This window comes from Octodon degus, unplaced genomic scaffold, assembly GCF_000260255.1.
Source record: "Octodon degus isolate 3935 unplaced genomic scaffold, OctDeg1.0 scaffold00056, whole genome shotgun sequence".
Classification (NCBI taxonomy): domain Eukaryota; kingdom Metazoa; phylum Chordata; class Mammalia; order Rodentia; family Octodontidae; genus Octodon; species Octodon degus.
The window spans coordinates 7,986,085-8,011,664 of record NW_004524632.1 but is presented as its reverse complement, the minus strand read 5'-3'; the positions used below and the strand labels follow the sequence as shown (position 1 = coordinate 8,011,664).

The window sequence follows — 25,580 nt, the reverse complement described above, 5'->3', positions numbered from 1 at the left end:
TGGTCGACCGCAGCTTTGTCCTTCCTCGTGCCCACCTGAGCGAGTTCCCATGTCTTCTCCGCCACCTTAGACCTGCCTCACTGCATGGTTTTCCTCTATAAAAGTCCCTGGAAGAGACAGCTTCCAGGGGACAACCTGCTCGGGGTCTCCTCCTGTCCCTCTCTTGGACAGGAGCTTTCTTTCCCTCAATAAATATATTCTGCTCATAACCTCCGTTTGTTTCTAAAATTCATTCTTCAATTTTAGAGAACACGAACTCGTCCAGGTCAGGTTGGGAGATCATCCTTCCCTTATATCAAAGGACAAGGTGGGCTTCAGGTGATAGAGTACAGGTGGGAGAGTGGAGGGGACGTTGCCCACTCCAAATCCACAGCTGTGGCGCCTGTGAGATGTGTGCTGGGGGAACCTGGGTCCCCAGAGTGGTCTGGGAGGAGCTGAACAACAATGTGGGCTGAGGGAAGTGGGTCCTGATTTACTCCTCTTTAAAGGGACATTATAGGGGGCCGGGGAGCAGGGGAGATAGCTCAGTAGAATAAGCACTTGCCTGGTAAGCACAGGGCCTGAGTTCAATCCCCAGTTCCGCCAAAAATAAAATAAAGGCACATCATTAGTAGTAGTATAGTAGTATTAGTATTATTAGAGACAGGGCCTTGCCATGAACTCAGCGATCCCCCTGCCTCAGCCTTCCAAGTGCTGGGATGACAGGCGCCAGCTCTACCACACCTGGCAGGTGGCAGGATGTTATAATTCCCTGAGGATGACAGTGGCTTAATTAGGCAGAGTAGGGGAGGCAGAACTTTATGTCTGAGTCTCAAAGTGAACAACTGCATCATCTTGGTGGGCTCTGAGTCGCGGGCTCCACAGCTGTGGAATGGGAACAAGACCATACACCGTCCGGGGTTGGAACTAGGATTATCTGAGATGATGGCCAGGTGGAGCACTTTGTAAACTGCCCCCAGCCTGAGTCTGGTGACATTAGGCTCGCTTTTCCACCCTCAGCATCCTGGTCTCAAATCCCAGATGAGCAGCTTGGTGCTGGGGTGCAGCTTGGCACCCTTAACGCATCTGCCAGGAAGCTGAGGGGGCAGAGGGGTGCAGCGCTCAAGTGGCATTGCTACGGCGCCCAGCTGGGATTTGCCCATCTCTCAGTCTGGAGCAAAGGGCAGAAGGAGGGGGAGGGTAGCAGGACACATCCCTCCCTCCCTCCCTCCTCTCAGGACAGATGTGGGTGGAGCGGGCAGGAGTGCTGGTTCGGATTAAGGGGGGGCCACGCTGAAGAGGAGAGCCAGGGCCCGCACACCTGCGGCCAGAAGCTGCCAGATGAGGATGAGGCTAGAGGGGAGAAAGCCTGCGAGACGGCAATGGCGAGAGAGAGCTGAGAGGCGTGAGCAGCCAGTTCTAGACCGCAGCACCGGGCTCCCCTGCACCCCAAATCCCCTGGGAGCTGCACCCAGTATGGGCGTCAGGGGCGCGTGGGGGCTGCTAGGCTGCTGGCTCCTCTGCGGCTGGGCTCTGGGGGCACCGAGGCTACCCCGCTCCCTGCCCCTGCTCCCCGGCGGAGCGGAGCCCACCCTGGTGCCTGCGTGGGTGCCCCCCCAGGGGCCCGAGGCGGCCCTAGCCTTCCTCTACTCCGGGGACGCCCACCGGCTGGTGGGTGTGAACTGCAGTGAGCACTACCAGGCTCTCAGGGCGGAGGCCATGCAAGGGCCCCCCATGGCGCTCCAGCGGGCAGTGGGCACCCTGGCCCAGGCTGCCAACTTCCTCAACATGCTGCTGCAGGCCAACGACATCCGAGAGTCCAGCGTGGAGGAGGACGTGGAATGGTACCAGGCTCTGGTTCGCAGTGTGGCTGAGGGTGACCCCAGGGCCTATCGGGCTTTGCTGACTTTTAACCCCCCACCGGGGGCTAGCCACCTGCCGCTGGCCCTGCAGGCCACCAGGATGGGAGCGGAGACCCTCCTGCAGGACTTGTCCGGGAGCAGGGTGCGGGAGGAGAGCCCGGCCGGAGACTTGGACGGTGGTGGCCTGCAGAAGCGAGTGTTGACCAATGACCTGCGGAGCCTAGACAGCCCCAAGTGGCCCCAGGGGGACGGATATGTGGGGGACATTCAGCAGGTCAGGCTGTCCCCTCCCTTCCTGGATTGCCAAGAGGGCCGGCTCCGTCCTGGTTGGCTGGTCACACTCTCTGCCACTTTCTATGGACTCAAGCCCGACCTCAGCCCAGAAGTCAGGTAAGTCAGGACCTCACAGCTTTTTGGGAGCCTACAGAGAGGTATACATGGCGTGTAGGGATTAATCCATCAGCACGCACTGAGCGGGGCATAAAGAATGTCCTGAGCACACACGTGTGAAGCGGATGCACACATGTTGGCATGCGTCTCCACACAGGCACACGTGTGGGTGTGCACAGATGTGATGGCACAGGGGGGCACCGGTCTTGGTCCTCAGGTCTATGGCATGAACGCAAGAGGTGGGAGAGGGCTTGCTCAGATGACAGTGACAACCTGTGTACCAGTGTTCTTGGGGGAGCCAGGTGGACACTCCCCAGGGTAAACCTGGTACTGGGAGCTTGGAATTAATGCCCTTACTGTTCAAGAGTAGGCTGGGTTAGTCCTAACATCATCCCTTCTGATATTTAAAAAAAAAAAAAAGATTTATTTATTTATTTAGTACAGGTACAGGGTCTTACTATGCAGCTTGGACTTATAGTGATCCTCCTGTCTCAGCCTCCCCAATGCTGAGGTTGGGGGCTGGGGAGATGGCTCAGTGGAATAAGCACTTTGCTGGCAAGCACAAGGGCCTGAGTTCAATCCCCGGTTCCACAAAAAAAAAAAAAAATCACCCAATGCCGGGGTTGCAGGCATGCACCACCATGCCCAGTTTCAGTGGCTGGCACAGCACAGGGCTGGTGCAGCATGCAGTAACAGGGATCAAACCTGGGTCCTTGAACTTGCCAAGAAGGTACTTAGACCACTGAGCTATCTCCCTGGCCCAGATACTGTTTTTGGAGACAAGGTCTTGCTCTGTACTTCAGGCTGGCCTTGAACTCACTGTGTAGCCCAGGCTGGCCTCAAATTTGCAGAGATCCTCCTGCCTCAGCCTCCCAAGCACTGGGATTACAGGTGTGGCCCACCACAATTTGCTCCCTAGAGCCATTCTCAGCGCCTTATTCCTGCATCTGGCAAGTGCTACTGTGCTGCCTGTGCTGACCCAGAGACCTACGATGCTCCTCCAATAACTGGTGCCGCTCCACTCAAGCAGAGGCTGGGAGCCCTGTGCTCAGGGGGCGCAGCATGGGCACGCAGTCCTACAGAGTGCTCTACAGTTGGGCTCTTCCACTCGGTTCCTAGCAGCCAGGAAGCTGTCAGGCCTTGCCAGCTCTCTCCCTATGCAACCCAGAGCTGGGCTTGGGTCCCCATTCCTTCCCTCCTGGGCTGTGACAAGTTCAGACCTGGCTTGACCAGCATAAGTGGCAGTGAGTATGAGGTGTGTGTGTGTGTGTGTGTGTGTGTGTGTGTGTGTATGCATGTGCACGCACAATGGGAAGTGTGAAAATACCCCCAGACAGATCAGCAGAGCCCGGGCTCCTGCGTGTCTTGACACATTCCCTCCCTCTGCCCATTACAGAAACAGAAAATGATCTATCATTTTTTGATATTGAGAAGGATGTTAAGAAGCGAGGAGGGGGCCGGGGAGGTGGCTCAGTAGAATAAGTGCTTCCCTGGCAAGCACAAGGGCCTGAGTTCAATCCCTGGTTCTGCCAAAAAAAAAAAAAGCGAGAGATGGAGCTGAGGACCTAGGGGAGGGGAACAGTTGCCACAGTGACAGAGCTATTAGCACTGGAAAAGTCTGGTGCCCAGGGCCATTTTGGCATCCCTTGCTATGGCCCTGATTGCCGATTCCCTGCCCCAGGGGACAGGTGCAGATGGACTTGGACATCCAGGCTGTGGACATCAACCAGTGTGCCAGCGGCCCCGGCTGGTTCTCTAACACACACCTGTGTGACCTCAACAGCACCCAGGTGAGGAGGGGACCAGGTGGGTCGGGCTCCCCTTCCCTGTCACTGGCACCACCCAGCCCTGGAGCAGCCACAAAGCCACCAGGCTCTCAGGTTTCCGGGCAAACCCTAGTGACCCGCAGAGGTGAAAGGCCACTCACAACCTCTGCTCTATCTGCAGATAGTTAGTGCCCCAGGTCCCTTCCCAGGGCCACTTTTTTTTTGGAGGTAGTACCTTGCTATATGGCCCAGGCTGGCCTGGTGACCCTCCTACCCCAGCCCCCCAGTGCAGGGATGACAGGAGTGTACCGCCATGCCTGATAGTTCATTTTTTAACCCAGACACACATTCGTCTTCCCCGGGTCCATTTTCGCTTGATTGTGCAGATGCAGCCAGATCAGGGCGAAGCAAAGTAGCCCGGGATATAGGAAGCTTGGCCTCGATTTCATAAGCAACACGCTAAGCCTGCTGTTGGAATGAGGTCAGGGGCTGCCTCTGGTTAAGCCCATCCCTTGCCCACTGGTGTGTGGTCCCAGCCAGGCTGCGTGCTCATCCTCCCTGCCCATCTTGGAGGCCTGCTCTGCCCCTGCTGGGCAAACATCAATGGGTGGAAGTGGAATAAAGGCCCAGCCTTCAAGCCCCACCAGCCTGGCGTTAGCCTGTCTTTAGGGCTGAAGCAAGCAGTCCTGCACCAAAGCCAGAGAGAGGCAGATGCACCTCAATGGGGGCCTTTTCATTCCCCTGGGGTGGGGGGGGCAGCCTTTGAAGCAGGACACAAGCCCTGAAAGATGCCTGGGCGCAGAGACTGCTGCTCCTGCCTGCCTGGAACCTGGGCCTCTCCGCAGCTGGGCCCTGGGAAATGAGACTTGTGTGTCGCTGTTACTGCCCATCTGAACAAGATGCTGACTATCCTGGACTCTGCTTGAGTCTCCTTGGGAAGGGACAACAGTGTGTTTTGGGGGGTGAGGTTTCTGGAGGGGAAAAACTCCCCAGACACTAGGGAAGGCTTCTGGTGGGGGCCCCCAATGTAGCCTTGGGAGCCATGGGTAGGGAGTGGATGGACCCCCAGCTCCTCTGAGAAAGGTGCAGTATAAATGTGCACCTTCTTGTTCCATACAGTGTGTCCCCCTGGAAGGTCGGGGTTTTGTCCTCGGCCAATATCTCTGTCGCTGCCGACCAGGATTCTTTGGGCCAAGTGGCTCTGGGGGTAAGTGAGTGCCGTGAGGACCAGGTGGGCTTGCGGGGAGGGAAGACCCATGGAAGAAGGCAGTTTAGGGGAGATCCGGAAGGAAATTCCAGGTGGGGAAGGACAGAAGGTTGAGACAAGCAGTGGGCATCAGTAGGGCTGTTTTGGGGTGTCTGCCTTCTGAGACGGAGCTCACCCATGGGGCGTGCTGCCAGTTACGCCTGAGCATCTCCTCCTGCTGCTCCCCACCCTCCTGGGGTTACCCACTCCCTCGCAGGGAGAGCTGTCAGAGCAGAAGGCTGGGACTCAGGAGCCCCAGCCACATCCCCTCTGCGCTCACCTTGTTCTTTATAGGACTAGAGGAGGGTGCTGCACAGCCCACCGGACCGTTCAGGTCCCCACAAGGCAGCGCGGAGAGGCTGCTGCAGTGCCAGCCGTGTCCCGAGGGTTGCACCAGCTGCATGGATGCCACGCCATGCCTGGTGCAGGAGGCCCTGGCATTGCGGGCCGCGGTGCTGGCCTGCCAGGCCTGCTGCATGTGGGTCGTCTTCCTGAGCATGCTAGTCTCCTACCGCTGCCGCTGGAGCAAGGCAAGCTGGGCCCACCTCTTTCCTGCTCACACGGCCCACCTCAGTGGAGACCTGACCTACCCAAGGCCAGGACTAACTTGGGAGGGCAGGGCTGGGTGTCAAACGACTCTAAACCTCACTCATTATGCAATATCAGGCAGGTGTCTGAGTCCAGAAAGCATCTAATCACAAGCTTGGTGGTGCATGCTGACCTCAAACTTGCACCTCTCCCGCCTCTGCCTCCCAGTGTGCAGGGGGTCACAGTGTGCACCACTGAGCCTGGCTGTCTGGATGTTTACTGGGCAGGGGCAGGGTGTCCCGTGCAGAACAGGCCCGCCTGCCCAGAGCCTGGAGGAATCCAGAAGGTCCTTCCCTGCTCTGGTGGCCTCTGATTGGAGCCCCAGGTGGCGCTGGGAAGGCAGGGGAAGGCACGGGCCGGCGAGGTGCTGTGCAAGGCCTTGCGTTGGGCATGCTCAGCACCAGCGCAACTGGGAGCCAGGTGGGCGGAAGGGTGGAACAGGTGTTCCAGCCGACTCCAAGGCCCAAGAGCCTCCAGTGCCCAGTCTAGGTGCTGTCCCCTCCGTGCCTGCTCACCGCCCCTTCTCCCTGGGCCGCAGAGGATCCGGGCATCTGGAGTCGTCCTGCTAGAAGCCATCCTTTTCGGATCCCTACTTCTCTACTTCCCCGTGAGTCTGTGGCCAGCAGCTGGCCACATGCCGGAATCCCCCAGAGCCGCACCCTGGCCTCCTGCAAAGCCCAGAACCCTTCTCCTTAGCCTCAGCGGAGCGGCCATTCCTTGCACCCAGCAACGGCTAGAGGGTACAGCATGCTCCAGAGCCAGACTGCTCCAGGCTTCCAAGTGCTCTGGGAGCTGCCACACGATGTGGGATTAGAACCCCCTGTCCCGCTGGACCTGCACCTCTGCGTCCGACCAGGGCTGTGGGGGTGGGGGCGAGGAGCTGGGGACGAGGGGGTGTGTTCTGCCTTTTCACTGCTCGGGCCCAGTGGAGCAGCTCTCCCGGCCCCTCCCCCCAGGTCTTCATCCTGTACTTCAAGCCTAGTGTCTTCCGCTGCATCGCTCTTCGCTGGGTCCGGCTGCTGGGTTTTGCCATTGTCTACGGGACCATAATACTCAAGCTTTATAGGTAGGGCCAGGGGCAGACCTTGCCCTGACACCCCAAGCTCATCGGCGTGAGGGAGTCTTCAGCCCCTGTACCTCCAACCCCGCCCGCCCATTGCCCGCGTCTTCCCGGCTGGGCCACTTCCGGGTCAGGGAGCTGGGGCACGGACCTGAGGACAGGACAACACGTGGCTCTGCACCCCTCCCCCTGCTCCGTGCTCCCGGGCCCTGCAGAGTGCTCCAGCTCTTTCTGTCCCGCGCGGCCCAGCGCGGCGCACACCTGGGCAGCGGGGCGCTGCTGCGGCGCCTGGCGCTGCTCCTGCTCTTCGTCCTGGGCTTCCTGGCTGTGTGGACGGCGGGCGTCCTGGAGCGAGGCCAGCTCACGCCTCTGGTGACCCGAGGCCACACTCCCGCCGGCCGCCACTTCTACCTCTGCCACCATGACCGCTGGGACCATGTCATGGTCGTGGGTGAGCCGCTCAGCCCTCCGGGTCCCTTGGCCCTGGTTGTCACGGCTTGGGCCAGGGCCCTCGGTATGGGGGTGACAGAACGCTGAGGTCCCTGCCTGCCGCCCTCTGTCCCCAGCGGAGCTGCTGCTGCTGTGCTGGGGCAGCTTCCTGTGCTACGCCACCCGCGCGGTGCCCTCGGCCTTCCACGAGCCGCGCTACGTGAGCATCGCCCTGCACAACGAGCTGCTGCTCTCCGCCGCCTTCCACACAGCCCGGTGAGCACAGGCGCCGCCCCGGCTCGCCCAGCCCGGTGCCCGCTCACCGCTCACCTTCCCACAACCCCGCCCCGCGCCCCACCAGGTGACAGGACCTGGAAGCAAGCCCCACTCCCAACCCGCCCCCCAAGTCTCTTTTACGTTTTTAAACTTCTAGCCTAGTGTGGTGGCATACATCTGTCATCCCAGCATGTGGGAGGCTGAGGCAGGTCACTGCGAATTCCAGGCCAGCCAGAACCACACAGCAAGACACTCCTCTCAGACAAAGGAAACAAAAGTTTTAAACATTTTTATTAACATGTCTGCCGTACATAGTATTTACATAGCTTCTGGAGAGCGCTGCATAAACTTTTTTTTTTTCTGGATTGAACCCAGGCCATTGCACTTGCCAAGGAAGCGCTTATTCCACTGAGCCATCTCCCCAGCACACACAACACATTTTAATTCTTTTTACGTCCCCTCCTCCTCTCCTTCCCCCCTCCCTCCTCCTCTTAGTCCCTTTCCGCCTTGCAAAAACTCTAGTTCCCTATTTCTTATCATTTATCTTTTTTTTTTTGTTACTCATATAAGAGAAACCGTGTGATATTGGAGTTTGTGTTTCTGATTTATTTCACTTTGTGGTCTCCAGGTATATCTGTTTTACTATGAAAGACAAGCTTATCCTTCTTTAGGGCACAGTAGTACTCCACTGTATATAAATAACAACTTTTCTCTATCCAGTTATCTGTTGATGGATGTTATCAGCTGCTTCCGAGCAGCCCCTTCCTGTTGGGGGGTCCTGTAAGCCACCCTGTACAGGGTCTGCCTTCCACAGCCTCCCTTCTCCCTGCTGTTTTCCTTATCCCCTAGCCAGTGGATCCTCAGCCAGCTGTGCATCCGTGGGGACCTGGTCCTGTGGTGCAGACAGACAAGCCCACAGGGAATGCTCAGGGAGTTGTGGAGCCTGGGGTAGCCTGGCAGGCTTCTGGGAGGGGGGTGCTGACCTGAACCTTGGGGCAGCGCCTCCACCCCAGAGGGGCAGGGCTCAGGGTTGGGTGATCAGTGCCTCCTGCCTGGCTCCAGGTTCCTGCTGGCCCCGTCCCTGCATCCGGACTGGACCCTCCTGCTCTTCTTCTTCCACACCCACAGCACGGTCACCGCCACACTGGCCCTGATCTTCATCCCTAAGGTGAGGGCTTCTCGGCCCTGGAAGCAGCACCCCCTAGGTCAGAGCGAGGCTGACAGAAGGTGCTGGGGGCAAAGGAGCCCAGCTAAGGACTGTGGGGAGCTATGCCCTGCCCCCGTCCTGTCTGGAAGGCTAGTGCGTTGTGCAGATATGCTTGGAAGCAGTGACAGGGACAGGCGTGGGAGCTAAAGGACAGGGCTAAGGACTGGAAAGAGAAGGTTGGGTCACGCGGAGAAGGGCAGGAGGGTGGGTGGTAAAACCCTCAGACCCTGGATTTCCAAATCAGAGAAGAGGAAAGGGAGACTAGGTACAGACGGGGAGCCATGGTGAGCCATGTCACCCGCACACTGCCCTGGTCAGTTCCAGAAGCCAGGGGTGCCACCCCACGAGGCCATCTTGGAGGAGGTGTATGAGGATGAGCTAGACCTGCAGTGCTCGGGCTCCTACCTGGACAGCAGCATCGCCTCAGTCTGGAGTGAGCGCAGTCTGGACCCCGGGGACATTCGGGTAGGCATGCCCCCCCCATGCTTCTGGTACCAGCACTCAAGGCCTGGGCAGAGAGGACACATTTTCCCTGCCACCCACTGGGCTGAATGCCACTGCAGGTCCCCAGACTCTGGTTTTCCCTTGCACTTAGGTCCTTTCCCTTCCCTCACCACCCTAAAGTGCACCCTGACTCTGAATGAAGCCACATCCAACCCCCCCTCCAAGGACCCCTGAGCCCTGGGATCCCGAGCCTGAAGGCCTGGACATGTATCAGGTTAGAGGCCCAGCTGCAAGCTGAGAGAAGAAATCCCTCAGTCCCCAGCAGAGCAGGATGCTGGTGACCTGGGGCAGCTACAGGCGGTTCAGACAGTGAGCAGACACCCTGATAGGTTTATTAATTAACTAATTAATTAATTGAGACAGGGTTTCACTGTGTGGCTCAGGCTGGCCTTGAACTCACTATGTAGCATATAGTCCAGGTTGTCCTCAGCCCGAAGTGATCATCCTGCCTCAGCCTCCCAAGTGCTGGGATCACAGGCATGTGCTACCACACCTGTCCGCCAGGACCCACTTTCCCTGAGCCTGGCAGGTTTTGGACGCAGGAAGATCTCCCTGAGCTTATGGAGAATAAGCAGGCTCGTTCTTACTTTCTTCTCAAGGAGATTAATATGGGCACAAGATTTTTGGTTTTTGGGGACAGCGTCTCCCCACGTAGCCTAGGCTGGCCTGGACTCATGGTGATTCTCTTGCCTCAGCCTGGCTGTGCTGGGATCACAGGCATGTGCCACCATCCCTGGCTAGAATTCTGATTTTTTTTGGAGGACATAAGGGACACAGCCCGCTGTGCAAGGTCCCCGGGATAAACAGGAGCGATAGACCTCACCTGCTTCCCCTGCCTGCCCACAGGAAGAGTTAAAGAAGCTGTACGCCCAGCTGGAGGTCCGCAAGACCAAGGAGATGGCTGCTAACAACCCACATCTGCCCAAGAAGCAGGGCAGCTCACGCCAGGGGCTGGGCCGCTCCTTCCTGAGATACCTGGCAGAGTTCCCTGAGGCCCTGGCCAGGCAGCACTCCCGGGACTCCGGCTCCTTGGGCTGCAACAGCTTGCCGGGTTCCTCCCGCCGCCCGCTTCTAAGCTCCAGCCACCAGGACACTGAGGGATCCCTGGCCCTGCACGGGTCCCACAGCACCTATGACCTGCACCAGGAGCAGGAGCCGCCCCTCCTGGGCTCGCCACTGCAGAGGACCCTGTCGAGGAAGGCCTTGAGGCCAGAGGTCCGGGAGCCTGCCACAGGGATGCCTGCCCTCGGCTTCCGCTCAGCCAGTGCTCACAATCTGACAGTGGGTGAGCGGCTGCCCCGGGCCAGGCCTAGCTCTCTGCAAAAGTCGCTCAGCGTTGTGGCTGGCACCAGGGAACATGCCCTACTGGCGGCCAGCCAGGCCTACCTGGAGGAGACCTATCGGCAGGCCAAGGAGAGGCAGGAGCGCAAGAAGGCTGAGGCTGCTGCAGCCAGCCCACTGCCGAGGCCGTCGGCCAGGAGGCTGGAGCGGGCCCGGGGCGCCCCTCTGTCTGCCCCACCTTCCCCTGCCAAGAGCAGCAGCATGGACAGCGCTCAGGCCTCCGGGAGGCCCCACGACGAGGGTGGTAGGAGGCTGCCTCACCCACCCATCCGTCACCAGGTCTCCTCACCCATCCTGGGCCTGTCTGGGGCCTGCCTGGCAGAGCCACACATGCTGTCTCCCAGCTCCACCTTGGTCCCAGTGCCCATCCCTGCCCTGGCACCGGTCCCACGAGCCCCGCAAAGCCCCACCTTACTCACCTACATCTGCCCCTGGGAGAATGCGGAACTGCCAGTCAAGAAAGAAAATATGGCCCAGGAGGGTGTCTCGGGGCTAGAGCAAGGCAGCCACTCCTCCACCCCGGCCCGAGCCAAGCTCTGGAGAGCCCTCTCTGTGGCGGTGGAGAAGAGGGTGGCAGGGGACAGTGAGATGGATACCGAGGACAGGCCTCTGCAGGGTGAAGCGGATGACGGGGATGAGGACAGGCCCAAGATCTTCTCCAAATCCCACAGCCTGAAGACGCCCATGCAGCAGGGCTCCATGCGCAGCCTGGGCCTGGCCATCAAAGCGCTGACACGGTCCCGGAGCACATACAGGGAGAAGGAGGGAGGCGAGGACAGCCCTGTGATGGAGAAGGATAGGGCTGCGGGAGCAGCTGGGGCTGTGGCCCCCTGGTCCCCCAGGCTGGGCCGGCCCAAGGTGGTGCGCAAGCAGGCAGCCCTGGCACCCTGTGAGGATGAGGAGTCCCTACAGAACCAACAAAATGTGCACACCAGCAGGATGCTCCAGGTGTGTCACCAAGAGAGCGGAAGGGAACGAGAAGACAGAGGCCCGACAATCTCGCAGGGCCCAGGGGACCACAAGGTTGAGAGAGTGGGGAAAATAGGGCTTGCCACTCTGAGGCAAGTTTTGGGGGACAGAAGTACTGAGCAAGCCAAGGAAGCCCCAGCAGGGTGCTGGGAACCACCCAAAGGTGGCCTACAGCCTCGGGGCAGTGCGGACAGCAGGGTAGCAGAGGCATGTCCCTGGGAAGTGGCTGAGCCAGACACAGGTGGGCTGGACAGTGGCAACAAAGCCCAAATCTGCCCCTGGGAGGTCAGCAAAGCAACACCCCAGAGAACAGCATCCGGACAGCACCTCAGTGACTCCCAGGAAGGGAGGGGGGCAGCCACAGGCAAATCAGAGCCCAGAGAGGCAGCTGTCACGGCTAGAAAGAAGACGGAGAAGCTGGTGCGCAGCCCAGAGGCTGTGTGTCCCTGGGAGGGCACTGACCCAGGAGCCGAGGGTGGTGTAGATAGGAGGAAGCTGGAGAAGCCTCAGGGGGAGGCCCCTGGCACAGAGGCTCACTCCCCTCAGCCTGCCAAGGCAGAGCTGTGCCCCTGGGAGGTGAATGGAGGGGACCAGGGGACACCTCCCCAAGGAGGGAAGAAGTTCCCCCAGGAAGGGCAGGGCGGCCCCAAGAAAGCAGCCTTCTGGAGGGCACAGAAGCTGGGTGGAGACCTGCAGTCTCTGTGTCCCTGGGAGAGCACAGACTTCCGGGGCCCCTCGGCTGTCCCTCTCCAGGCCTCGGGGAGCGCAGGCAGCAGCATTGCCGAGGTGTGCCCCTGGGAGTCAGGAGATGCGCCTGTCCCTGGGAAAGTGGAGGTCTGTCCCTGGGAGGTCAGTGAGGGAACAGAGGATGGGACTTCGGGACAGACAGCTAAAGGAGGCAATTCTCAGAAGGCTAAGAGGACGCCCGGAAATGCAGAAATCCAAGATGTCACTGGGAGGGAGAAGCCTGAGGCACAGGTTTCAGTGCAGGAAGCAGTCTGCCCCTGGGAGAATGTGGACCCCAACAGTGTACCCCCACTGCCTGGTTCCCAAGACTCAGAGAGACCCCAAGTTATTCCCCAGAGGTCATGCAGCGCAGGAAGTAGGACTGCGGAGGTCTGCCCATGGGATGTGGCAGGTGTACTGACCTCTGAGAAGGCACAGATCTGTCCCTGGGAGGTGGGTGCTGGAACGGGGGAGGAAAGGGCCCAGGGAGCTGAGGCCCTCAGGAAATCTCCAAACGCTACGGGAAAGGCTTGCGCAGGTTCCGGGCCCAGTGAGACACAGATGCCAAGGAGGCCAGCCATGCAGGGGGAGGCCTTGGGTCCAGGGGGCTCCTGTCAGCGTGAGGATACTCTGGACGCTGAGTGGCCAAGAACAGAACTCCAGGATCCTGGTCGTACAGGCTGCAAGCCAGCTGACGTGTGTCCCTGGGAAGCGCAGGAAGCTCCCACCAGGGACAAAGCCAAGATCTGTCCCTGGGAGGTGACTGAAGGCACTATGGGGAAGGGACCAGAGCAAGCTTTGGGGAATAAATCCTCAGGGGACAGCGAGGGCACTCTAGAAAAGGGAAGGCTTTCCTCCCTGGGACCAGGCATAGCAAAACTGGAGGCAAAACACCAAGAGCAGAAAGCTATTTGTCCTTGGGAGCACCAGGACTTGAGGGAATTATCTGCCCTGGTCCCCAAAGTCTCAGACCCGTCCTTGGAGAGGAGTGTGGAAGCAACAGAGAAGGGGAAACTGAGACAAGGCTCCCTTCTGGAACACAAGACCCAGAGATCAGCTCCAGCTGCAGAACCCACGGCTGAGGATGGGGGAGGCACAAGTGAGGTGCCACAGTCGGTCTGTCCAAGGGACAGCATGGCACCAGAGGGCTCTCTGCCCCACCCAGCCGGCCAGCGCCCTGCACAACCGGAAGCCAGTGCTGGGGCCAGCACTGCCCACGTGTGCCCATGGGAGGCTCCGGACCCGGATGTGTATAAAGCTGATAGCAGGGCCAATGCTGAAATCTGTCCCTGGGAGGCCATGGAGAAAGTCCCCAAGAAAGGGGCATCAAGACAAGATGGAAAGGGAGACCCAAAGGAGATGGGAAAAGAACCAGAAAGACCAGATCCTCAAGGGGAAATGCCCAAGATAATGGGCTGCAGGAAGCCAGAGGCTGTGCATCTTGGGGACGGTCCAGATGGTTATAGCCTGTTCCCACGGGTCGCTAGTGCTTCAGAGGCTGCAGGCTGCACGGGGGCCCAGGTGGCAGAAGTGTGTCCGTGGGATGTGGAAGAGGAGCCCTCCACCAAGAGAGCAGAGGTCTGCCCTTGGGAGCTGGGTCCAAGGGCAGCAGGGGAAGGGACCCCGGCACAGGCGGTGGCTGGAGGGTCCCAAGGGCAAGGGCAGGCTTTCCTCCAGAAAGCAGGACCTGCGGGGGCTGACGGAGACTTTTCAGAAGCGGCTGTGACACTCAGTGGAGAACAGGACACAGCTGGCCTCGGGGATGGTGCAGGGTCAGAGGGCCTCGGCCCCCAGGGAGACGGCCTGGGCACTGACCACAACAGAGGCAGCCTCCACAGAGCAGGCAGCATAGGGACCCATATAGCGGAACTCTGTCAGTGGGAGCTTACAGATCCAGAAGGAAATAAAATAAGGGGCACCATGGCAGACATCTGGCCGTGGGAAGGAACTCAAGCCTCATGCAAGGAACCTGGGCCCTTGGCTTCAGCAACGACTCAGCCAGAGAATATCCCCCCAGCTTCTGAGAAGTCACTATGCCTCCCGGTTAGCTTCATTCCGGAAAGCAAGAGCTCCCACCCTGAGGGGACCAAGGGGAGCAAGGCGGCCAGTTCTGCCAGCTCCCAGGAAGGTGTCAGAGAAGGGCAGGGACCTTCAGGGCCAAGGACCAGTGTCACCCCCGAGCTTGGTCTCCAAGAAGCTGAGGCTCAGAAGTCTTCTCCCTTAGCTGAGGACCAAGGACAAGTGGCCTTGGAATCTCAAGAGTACACTTTTAGCCCATCACCTGCTTATCCTTGGGACTGCGAGTGACAGCTCATTGAGGTAAGGTCAGAGCCAGCCCTCAGGAGCTGAGGTCCCTCCCACGTCCTAGCATTCAGACATTTGGCCACTTCCCCTCCCCGGGAAGCCAGATGTTCACCTGACTAAAAAACTAGCAAAAAGGTTGCGGCTTAAACCCCAAGGGATGGGCCAGGGAGTTAGCTCAGTAGAATAAGCGTTTGCCTGGCAAGCTCAAGGGCCTGAGTTCAATCGCTGGTTCTGCCAAAAAAAAAAAAAAAAAAAAACAACCCAAGGGAAGTCCTACCCTCTTGTTAAACTCTAACTGTTCCTCCTGCTCAAGAAAGCAAAAGCCCAACCCTCCTCTCAGGCCGCTCCCGCCGGCCAGATGGAGCACTTGGGGAGCCCCTGGGCATGGACGCACTCCTAAGGCTGCTCGGCCAGGAAGGAGCAGGGAGGTCCAGTTGGTGGTCAACATGAGGAGCGCAGCTGAGGCAGCCAGCCACACAGGCACAGGCAACGCCAAGACTGGCAACCCAGCGGGAGACGAAGTCTCCACCAAAGCTTATCAAGAAGCTACTTAGTTCCAGTGGAAAGATAAATGGAGGAAAACTAAAGGACGCAAAGTCACTGCCTGAAAAGCCTCAAGGAAAGAGAGGCTTCTGGCCCTGAATCTGTTTCTGCTTTGTTGCTCTTCACACCTGGGTTAGACTGCAACGGACAGGCAGGTCCTGATGTCCCGGTCTCTGAAAGACACTGGGATGGCGTGGAGAAGACAGGGCAGCTTTCCAGCGTCCTCTGCGGGCCTCCCACTAGCTTTTTACCCTTCTCCGGCACCTTCCCCTCCTCCTGACCTTCCCATGCTGTCAGTGCAGCAGGCCACACTCTGGGGACAGCCAGCTGTGTCGGCCTCCTCCCCAGCAGGACCTCTTACAGCTCATGCCTGACTGCCTCTGCCCTCAAAGAGCACAGCTCCGGGGCAGGCCAGAGTGTGCAGGGAAGGGTGGGATAGGAGGTAAACACAAACCCCTCTCCTAGGCAGCAGCTTCCTCTCTCTCTGACAGCACGGGTAGTTAGGCAACTGCAGGATTAGACACTCCAACCAAAGGAAAGCAGGGAGAGAGATGCCCACCAAGTCCTGGAGGTGGCCGGAGAGGTGGGGAGGCAGGAGGCTAACAGAGCAGAGATGGCAGGAACCTGGAGGCCCCACACATCGGGCAGACCAGGAGTGCAGGCGCTCTGTGGCCGCAGGGCCTCCCCCAGAGGTAGGACAGCGCCCCACTCTGCTAAGGGGCACAGGGTGGAGGTGGCCTTCCTCCTGTGAGGGCACAGCTGCCCTAACAGTGGGATTCAAGAGCTGACTGACACAGCTTCCACCTCTGACCTCTGCCCACTTAGCCCCACCACTGCTGAGCCAGAGTGGGCTCTGGCAGAACAGTCCCGTTGGGTATGGTCCACCTGGGGAGAGCGGGCACCCACACAGTGACTCGCGACACGAAGTATAGGGGTGAAGGAATAAAGAATGTTTTCTCTGGACTGCTGCCATTGGCTCTGGTTTATTCACAATTTTTTTTTGAGGACCAGGGATTAAACTCAGGACCTTGCACTTGCCGGGCAGGACGCACTTATACCGCTGAGCTATCTCCCTGGCCCTTTCTTTGGTCTTTTGAGACAGTCTTGCTGTGCAGTTCAAATTGGCTTTGAACGCTCAGGGACCCTCCTGCCTCAGCCTCCCAAGTGCTAGGATTAGAAGCACGTGCCACCATGCTAGGCGGGTGAGTGTTTGTTTTTATTTTGGTGGTACCAGGAATAAACGCAGGACCTTCCACTTGCCAGCAAGCCACTGAACTAGTAGATCTTCAGCCCCCAGGCTATTTTTCTTTTATTTTGGTTTTTTGAGATAGGATGTAGCCCAGGCTGGCCTCAAACTCACAGAAATGTTGTCTCAACCTCTCAAGGACTGGGCCAGGTGTGTGTGACCACGCCTGGTCTTTTCCAACACAGACAACAGAGTAAGAACAGTTCTGGCTTTAAAGCGCAGGGTTACAACACTGGCTGTGGTACTTCGGGGGCTCTGGCTGTGTGTCTGCTACTGCCCAGAGGGGTAGCTAACACTGCAAACGAGCTCTGTCTAGGCTTCCCAGCCAGCCCTTCACATCTGGGGCCATTTGCTCAGCGGGATTTGATCCCCAGAGGAAATGAAAAGTGCACTTATCCTCTGGCCCGGTGGCAACACACGCTCAGCCGCTGTTTAGCACTGTCTCGACCCCAAACCCATCCAGGACAATGGCCGAGACAGCGCCTTTGAAGCAGAATTTTCACATAAGAGAAATCAGCGTTGAGGGCTGCCTACTAAGTATGCCTTTGGTTCCCCTGCCTCTCTCCCTGCCAGATTACCTCCCCTTGCTCCTCACCCTCCTGGCCGGTTGCAAAGCACTTCTGCCTTAATCCAGGGCTCAGGCAAATAGGATGTGCCCACAGCCCCCACACTAATGCCGTGCATGGATGCACATTCTAAGCCAGAAGGGCTGAGCCTCAGTAGCGTCAGAGTGGCTGCCTGGACTCAGCCCACCCATGCTGCCTCTGCCCGCGCACACACAGCTCCACCTCATCTAGCTGATGCGCTGCTGAAATGGTCGCTTCAGCAAGATTATAGAGTTAGGCTATTTATTTACTTTTTAATTATTTATTTATGTGTATGTGTGTGTGTGTGTGTGTGGCCAGCTCAGCCCACCAGGGGGCGGGGCTGGCTGGCATGTGGTGCTGGGGGATTGAACCGCGGTCCCTGTGCTCTGCTAAGCTTGTTCTAAGTAGGTGCTTTAGACCACTGAGCCATCTCACCAGCCCTAGGCTATTTATTTTTGATCTGATTCATTTCTTGGGGCCTCACGCTTAATGCAGGGGTAGAAGAGATGACTCCCTATGTGAAGTGACAGGCTTGGGGTAGGGAGGTGGCTCAGTGGTGCTTGCCCCACATGCCATGGGTGCAGCCCTGGGTTCTGAGCCCCCAACAGACTCCTAAAACAAAACTCGAGCCTTAAAAAAGTAAGTATGAGGCCAGGAATGTAGCTCGGCAGCACAGCACCTGCCCAGCAAGAGCAAGGTCTTGAATCCAATTCCCAGTTTAAAATAAAAAGAAAAAAATATCAAAGTTAAAATGTTGGAATTTTTTTTATTATTGTTTTTGGGGTGCTGGAGCTGGAACCCAAGGCCTCACACACGTTAGGAAAGTACTCCACCAGAAGTCTTACCCAGTTATATTTCTGAGACATGGTTTTCCTATATTGCCCAGGCCGGCACTGAACCTGAGAGCCTTTGTCTTAGCTTGGGCAAGGCGCTGTTTTGTTCTGTCCTTGGGAGACAGGGTCTCGCTAAATAGTTCGGGCTGGCCTTGAGCTCACTTTGTAACCCAAGCTGGTCTCAAACTTGCAACGATCCTCCTACCTCTGCCCAGCTATGGTCCTGTGTTTACAAGAGGGCCTGCACTAGAGAAATGAAAGGAACAATGCCACGAGCCCAACATGTTGCCAGGGAGAGTGATTTCCTGTTTTTCCTCAGGTGACACAGGAGAGCAGACCTGAAGCCCAGAGCCTCTGGGCAGTCCCATCAGCTGGAAGGCGTGAGAAGGGCCGGGCTGCCCGCTCCCCACAGGGCCATCCTCTGGGGCTTGCCCTCCCCACAGGGCTGGAAGAACAGCTGACCAGTTTCCCAAATGTGTCAACGCTCCTTTCTCCTGCCTCCTTCCAAGTTTCCAGAGGGCACACAGGAAGCAGTGAAGGACAACACGAGCCAAAGGCTGAGGAATAAATTCTTTCTTTGCATTTATTCTTCTAGAAAATGTAAATGCCGGTTCAGTAAGGCCGGGTATGAGAAGACACACTCTTGAGTGCTGCCCTATTTTATAGACACTGATTCTTCTCCAGACCTGGACTTCTGGAAATCACACTGCCAACCGCGAGGCCTTTCACTTCTGCAATCTGAAGGCTGGTCTTCCCTCCTCCTGAACTGGCAGTATGAACAAAACCCACCACTTGATGGCATTTTATTTCAGGTTCTAATCCCTGACTAGACAGGGAATGCTGCGGGTCTGCTCCCAGTCTGCATGAGAAATCACACTGGTACAGCTGGGCCAGGGAGACAATTCAGTGGCATAAGCCCCTGCCTGGCAAGTACAAGGTCCTCAGTACCAAAACAAAAACAAAAATAAAAAACTGGTACAGGTGTTCGTTCTCCTCGGCATCCAGCCCTTCACCTGGACTCAGAAACTGGTCACAGTGTAAACAGACAGAGGGGCTAGGTGGGCATGGGAGTGCATGCCTATAATCCCGGCACCTGGGAGGTTGAGGCAGGAGGATTACTGTATGAGGCCAGCACGGGCTACGAAGTGAGCTCAGGCTAGCCTGTACTGCATAGTGAGACCCTGTCCGAAAAACACAAAAAAAAACAGAGACGGACCAACCCTGTGCACCTCAGCCACCTCTGGGCCCAGCCTGAGCCAGGGCAATGACAAGTTGGCCAAGAAGACTCCTGAGGGGGGGGACAACAGGTGGCCTCCAGCAGCCTCGCCACTCACATTTCATCCTCCCATCAAGCTAGGTGAGGGCTGGGAGCCTCTCCAGGGGCCTCTTCTTGGTTCTCCCCTGGCTGCGGCTGGGGGCCGGGAATCATCACCGTCTGAAAGAGCAGGAGCCATTACTATCCACCCAGCCCCAGCTCCTGGTGTGCACCATCCCCTCTCTCCACTAGGTGGAGCCCAAGAAGCACAGCTCAGGAGGCCACCCCACATCCTGCCTCACCTTAAGGATGGGCTGCTTTGGGGGCGCCCACGGGGGAACGATCTTGGCATGCATCCTCCAGCCCCCATAGGGATCTGTCAGGTGTCTCTCAAACACCACATACTCGAGGACGTCCTTGGGCACATCTTCCTGCCCATACATCAACCGGCCAAACCGATCGTAGATAGCCAGAGTCTGCAGGGACAGAAGCCAAGCCAGCTCTTAAGCTTCTTGTTTCTGCTGGCTTTTTTTTTTTTTTTTGCTGAAGCAGGGATTGAACTCAGGCCCTTGCGCTTGCCAGGGAAGCGCTTATTCCACTGAGCCATCTCCCTGGCCCTGGCTTTTTGTGGGTTTTTTTGTTTTTGTTTTTGGCAGAACGAGGGATTGAACTCAAGTCCTTATGCTTGCCAGGGAAGCGCTTATTCCACTGAGCCATCTCCCGGCCCCTGGCTTTCTGTTTTGTTTTTTTTAAAAGAACTTTATTTATTTGTGTGTGTGTGTGTGTGTGTGTGTGTGTGTGTGGCCAGCTCAGCCCACCAGGGGGCGCGGCTGGCTGGCCTGTGGTGCTGGGGGATTGAACCGTGGTCCCTTGTGCTTTGCTAAGCTTGTTCCAAGTAGGTGCCTTAGACCACTGAACCATCTCACCAGCCCTGGCTTTCTGTTTTTAACACACAACCATTTTGTGAACAAATTATGCTTCAATTCTGAACACAAAACTGACCAACCACTAGGGCAGGAGAACACCAACAGGTCCTATAGGACAAGCCAGGAAGATCACCAGGAACCTTCCTTACAAGCTACAGTGCTGGGGCCGGGGTGTAGCTCATGAGGCAGCAGCTGCCTTTATCCCACCAGGCCCTGGCTTCAATCCCCAGCACCCCAGGAACAAAACAGCCAAACCCACAACCCCGAATCAGCCGCCATAACGAGCCTACCTGCCTCGAGTGCATGCGCACTGTGACCTGGCCAAACAGGCTGCCCTGGCTCACCATGCTGGAGCAGCGAGCCTGAACCACTTGGGCTGGCTCCAAAGACTCCACGAAGCTCCAGCGGACAGTCTTGTACCTGAGGTCCCAGACCATGTCCTGAGGTGAGCAAACAAAGTCACTGGGGCGCACAGTGCTCCCACCCCTGCCCTCCCTGCCCTCGGTTCTCAGACTGAGGCTGTGCTTCCCAGCGGATGCTCTCTTGTGCCCGTTCTTAAGTTGTGATTAAGTGACTGGCCACGCTCACCTCATGGACACTACTGATTCGAGACCTGCCCACCTCCCTGCAATCCCTTCTCCAAGTCAAAACAAATCACAGGGGCTGGAGAGATGGCTCAGTGGTCTAAAGCACCTACTTGAAACAAGCTTGGCAAAGCATAGGGACCACGGTTCAATCCCCAGCACCACATGCCAGCCAGACCCGCCCCCTGGTGGGCTGAGCTGGCCACACACACACACAATAAATAAATGTAATAAATAAAAATAAATAAATATTTAAAAAAAAAACAAAAAAAAACAAATCACAGCCTGTGCCAAGGCACCATGTGGTGACCTACCAGCCACCACACATACTGCTCGCTAGGTGTGCCCTTCCTCACACCCTTCCACAGGCAGAGGTGGTAATTTTACAGGGACACAAAGCTGTGCTGCTAAGACTACATTTGCTAGATTTGTCCCTGGAGATGTTGATAGAAACTCAACTCCTACTGGTAGAAACTGAAGCTGAATTTGTAATGAATTATGTTTGAACCTTTAAGGGAACCACAAAATCCCTACTGGTGGAGGTTCCCAAAGTCCCCAGGTCATCAGGCTTGGTGGTACACACCTATAATCCCAGCACCCAGGAGGCTGAGGCATGAGGATTGAGCTTGAAACCAGCCTGCACTACCAAGTGAGCTCAAGGCCAGCCTGAACTGCATAGCGAGACCTTGCCTCAAAAAGACACCCCCCAAAGACACCCCAAAGCCCCCATATCCCATCGCCATGTAACAAGCCTCACAACTGCTGCTAAACTTCTGCTATGATAAAAGACTTGCATGTGGAGCTATGGCTGGACCTCAGTTCTACCTGTGGTCTCAAGGCCACCACACAGGGAAGGTACCTTCTCTGTCCTCAGCTGCCACGTCCCTTCCCAGAGTCTGCCTCAAGTCACCACTGCTCAACTGAGAACATGTGACTTAGGCTTGAGCCTTAAACGGGTTCTTCTTAAGGAAAACCCCAGGCTATGTCTACCACCTGTGCCCTCAGGCGTCCCACAGAGGCTGGGATCCTACCGGGAAGCAGTGCTCAGTGACCAAGGTGTGGAGCCGCTTGTGGTTGGAGCTAGGAGAGAAAGAGACAGCTGTCAGGAAGCCTGCTGGAGGATACCCTCACGCAGGCTGAAAATAGCCCTGCAAGTGGAAGAAGCCCATTCATTGTTAGACATTTTCTGCGTATCTACTTTAGTAAGCCAGACAATATGCTCAGCTCTAGGGACACAAGAGATGAACAATGTACTTTACCAGAAATATATGAGACCTAACAACACAGTAAAATTAATTTGCATCTCTGGAGCAGAAAGAAATTTCTCTGAAACCCTTCACAGCAAGGACTCCCCACTGGGCCTAGAAACTTATTCATGCACTACGCTGGGGTGGGGAACACAGTGTAACAATGGGGGATCAATCATGTGCTGATCAACGCTGCCTCATCTCCTGCTTGGCTTGAGTATCAGGGTATCAGCACCCTGAGGCTGATCTCCTCTTTCCGCTCAGGCACCAGCATTACCAATGGCTCAACTCCTACCTGACACTTACCCCTCAGCCTCTGATCTTTCCTGGCTCAGTCCCACCATGCTGCCATCTTTGTTACTGGTCATAATGAAAACAAACTGTAAGCCAGGCTGCAGCGGAGAGGGAGTTTTAAGAGGGTTTTTATCTAAGAACTCTCAAATAAACTTAGGGTCACAAGTTTCTCTCAGACACACCCGACTTTCCCCCAGTTTGGTATCTTACAGTCAGTTAGCTCTTTATTCCCTTTGAAAAACCTGTGCTCTGAGAACAGAGAGGGTCAGGATCAGCTCTACTGCGCGGCTCTGCTTGCCTTCCTCCTCTATTCACAACCGGAAAATTCCAGTCTTTTTTCCCTCTGTAATCCTCGACTAAGCTGAGGTGACAAATGCTGTGACAACCACCACGGCTGGCACCTCTGATGAACACATCCTCTTCACCATCCTCCCCTAGAAATCTTCAGCAGAAACAAATTCCATTACAAGTTCATTTTATTTTAGAAGAGCCTACAATAAAAAAACAAAAGACATCTGCTTCTGCAGCATAATGCACTGCGCTAATGCACAACCACGCCTCCTACAAACACCCTGAAACGCTGCATAAAGCAGAGCCGGCCGCATGCCAGCGTGCTGGGGATGCAGCTGGCTTAGGCTACAGCCACACGTGGATGCAACCCTGGGAGCTGAGGATGCATTTGCTCCTAACTGCCACACTTCCCTTCAGTCCTGGGCCAAACAGTAGCACAGGCCTGCTGTACAGCCCCGTGTCTCCAGGCAATTTCATCCTGCAGACTGGTGATAGGTTTTTTGGAGATGCAGGAAAGAGATAGGAAAGATAAAAGAGGCCTTTATTAACTCCAAAGTAATGGAGAAGATTGAGGGTAGAAGGGTCAGGTAGATCCTCTGGCCGAGACAAAGAAAGATGGGGCTTTTATGAATTTTGCTAGGGGTGGAGTTTGAGGAGGATGTTTAGAAATAGCTGAGGTAGGGCCGGCCAGAGAGCTCAGTGGACTAAAGCGCCTGCTTAGGCAGAGTGCAGCCTCTGGGATTTGATCCCCGGTGTGCCATGCCATGCCAGCGCCAGCCCCAGCCCCCAGTGGGGGTGTGATGGGGACTGAGATGAGTGACTGAGACTGGGTGTGGTGGCATGCACCTGCAATCCCTGCACTTGGGAGGCTGAAAACAAGAGAATCACTACGAGTCCGACCTGCATAGTGAGACCGTGTACCAAATACATTAAAAAACAAAAGAAAAGAAAAACCTGGGCTGGAGAGATGGCTCAGTGGTCTAAAGCACCTACTTGGAACAAGCTTGGCAAAGCACAGGGACCGCGGTTCAATCCTCCAGCACCACATGCCAGCCAGCCGCGCCCCCTGGTGGGCTGAGCTGGACACACACACACACACACACACACACACACACACACACACACACACACACACACAATAAAAATGTTAAAATAAAAAAAAATTTAAAAAAAAAAAAAAAAGAAAAACCTGAGGAGCCGACTCAGGTCTTCCCTGAGGTGGCAGGAAAGGTAAAAGGAAATTGTACCCTGTGCTAAGTTGGAAAAGGGGGGAGGTGGTCTCTGGGAAGATAAGCTGTCATTTTAAGGGCTTCAGCCATATTAGACAACCACCATACTAATTTAGCAATTCATATTAGGGCCAGAGCCTACCAACTGGTAGTGCAGAAAAGGAAAAGGTCACAATGAAAAATTTAAGTATAGCTTCTGCCAAAAGTGCACTTCTTACATACCACAGTGAAGTCAACAACCCTAAACTGAAGCACTGTCAGAGTCCATCTGTACACACGTTTTAACACACACTTAGCCAGACATGGTAGTGCGTGCCTGTAATCCCACAGGCTGGGGCAGGACTGTAGACTTGAATCGGCCTGGGCCACAAAGAGACCCTGTTTAAAAAAAACACACACACACACACCAGTCGGGGTGGTAGAGCAAGTGTGTACTTCTAGCACTCTGGAGGCTGAGGCTGGAGGACCCCAAGCATTGAGGCTAGCCGAGGCTCTACAGTGAATATGAGGCCAATCTGAATCACACAGTGAGACCTTACTTGAAAAAACAACCAAACAAAAAATCGTTATCTGACTAATGCTAGCTCTGGGGGTGGACAACGTGGCTCTGGGGTACAGCTTGTGTTTCTAGCATGCTAAGGCTCCAGTTCAATGGGAACATTTGTAACCTAGATTGCTTGGAATTCTCTTAAAAGAAAAATCTCTGTTGAAGCTGGGAATGGTGGTACATGCCTGTAATTCCAGCACTTGGGAGGCTGAAAACAGGAGAATCTCTACGAGTCTGATCTACGTAGTGAGACTCTGTATACCCTGACCTAAATTTAAAAAAAAAAAATTCCCTAAGTGGGCTTAATGAAGTGAAAGAAACCAAAAATGAATGAAATATATTAAAGACATGAAAATAAGAAGAAAAAAATAAACATTTTATAAAGCAACCAGACTTCCTAGAGCTGAAAAGTACAATAAGTAACCTAAAAAGGCACCAGGGCAGTGGTGGCAAGCGAAGGCTGGTGTGCTGTAGCTGACTGATTGTTCTCACCGACAGCTCTAAAAGGTTCACCATCATCGTACTAGAGGGCTTCGACAGCAGATCTGAGCAGGCAGGCAGGGTTGGAGAACTGGTCGGCAAGACAATTAAAATTCTCCAAACTAAGATGCAAAAGAAGAAAAGTGAAGAGAACCCACGGGGCCTGGGGGACAGCATCAAGTGTGCCACACACGTCACAGGAGTCCCGGAAGAAGCAAGGATGGAGTGGGAAAAGTATTTCAAGAACAGCTAAAAACACCTCACAACTGATGAAAGATAATGAATATATACATCCAAGATGCTCAACAAAATCTAACAAGGAAAAATAGGAATAAAATGACACTAAGACACACTGGAAAAAGATGTTCTTGTAAGCACCGAGAGAACTGACTTATCATATACACAAGATCTTTAATAAGATTACAGTAATTTTATGATAGAAACTACAGGGGCCCAACAATATAGCTCAGCAGCATGGTGCCTGCCTGGCAAGCTCGAGGCCTTGAGTTCAATTCCTGGCACCTCCCACTACCAACTCCCCCAAATAAAAGAAACTACAGGAGCAGTGAAACAACATATTTAAGAACCAACTTCTTGGTTCTTGGCTCTGTATCTACCAAGAATTCTGCTGACAGAACAACAATCCTTTAATCATAGTTGCTGGCAGCTGTGGTGTCATGCGGGTACGCCATGCATAGCACCTCCTTGCTGTGTACTCAAGGGTGGAGGGAGTAAGGAAACTCCTTCAGGCCCTGTTTCCAACTGAGAGGCCCCTAGCTGTATAACCAATCACCTCCCAGAGGACTCCCAGCCTCACACTACCATCACCCTCGGTCTGTGATTTCAAGTTTGTTTGGGAGACACAAAATCT

General features: G+C 55.8%; 2 protein-coding genes across 2 annotated transcripts in view; one reads left to right on the top strand and one right to left on the bottom strand.

Moving 5' to 3' along the window:
- Positions 1-1,455: 1,455 nt before the first annotated feature.
- On the top strand, positions 1,456-14,712 carry Gpr179 (G protein-coupled receptor 179). The gene is made up of 11 exons (XM_004633868.3): positions 1,456-2,231; positions 3,913-4,021; positions 5,117-5,204; positions 5,538-5,773; positions 6,370-6,438; positions 6,788-6,897; positions 7,107-7,342; positions 7,458-7,596; positions 8,659-8,764; positions 9,122-9,268; positions 10,154-14,712. Exons 1-11 carry the CDS (start codon positions 1,456-1,458, stop codon positions 14,648-14,650), a joined length of 6,513 nt encoding a protein of 2,170 aa, XP_004633925.2. The 3' UTR covers positions 14,651-14,712.
- Positions 14,713-19,190: 4,478 nt separating this feature from the next.
- Positions 19,191-25,580, bottom strand: part of Mrpl45 (mitochondrial ribosomal protein L45) — a 7,179-nt gene continuing 789 nt past the window's right edge. The window contains exons 2-5 of the mRNA XM_023718104.1: positions 21,653-21,701; positions 20,328-20,477; positions 19,414-19,587; positions 19,191-19,291 (exon numbers count right to left, since the gene is read on the bottom strand). Of these exons, the coding sequence (XP_023573872.1) occupies positions 19,205-19,291; positions 19,414-19,587; positions 20,328-20,474 (408 nt within the window). The 5' untranslated portion in view covers positions 20,475-20,477; positions 21,653-21,701 and the 3' untranslated portion in view covers positions 19,191-19,204. The remainder of the gene's footprint in view (positions 19,292-19,413; positions 19,588-20,327; positions 20,478-21,652; positions 21,702-25,580) is intronic.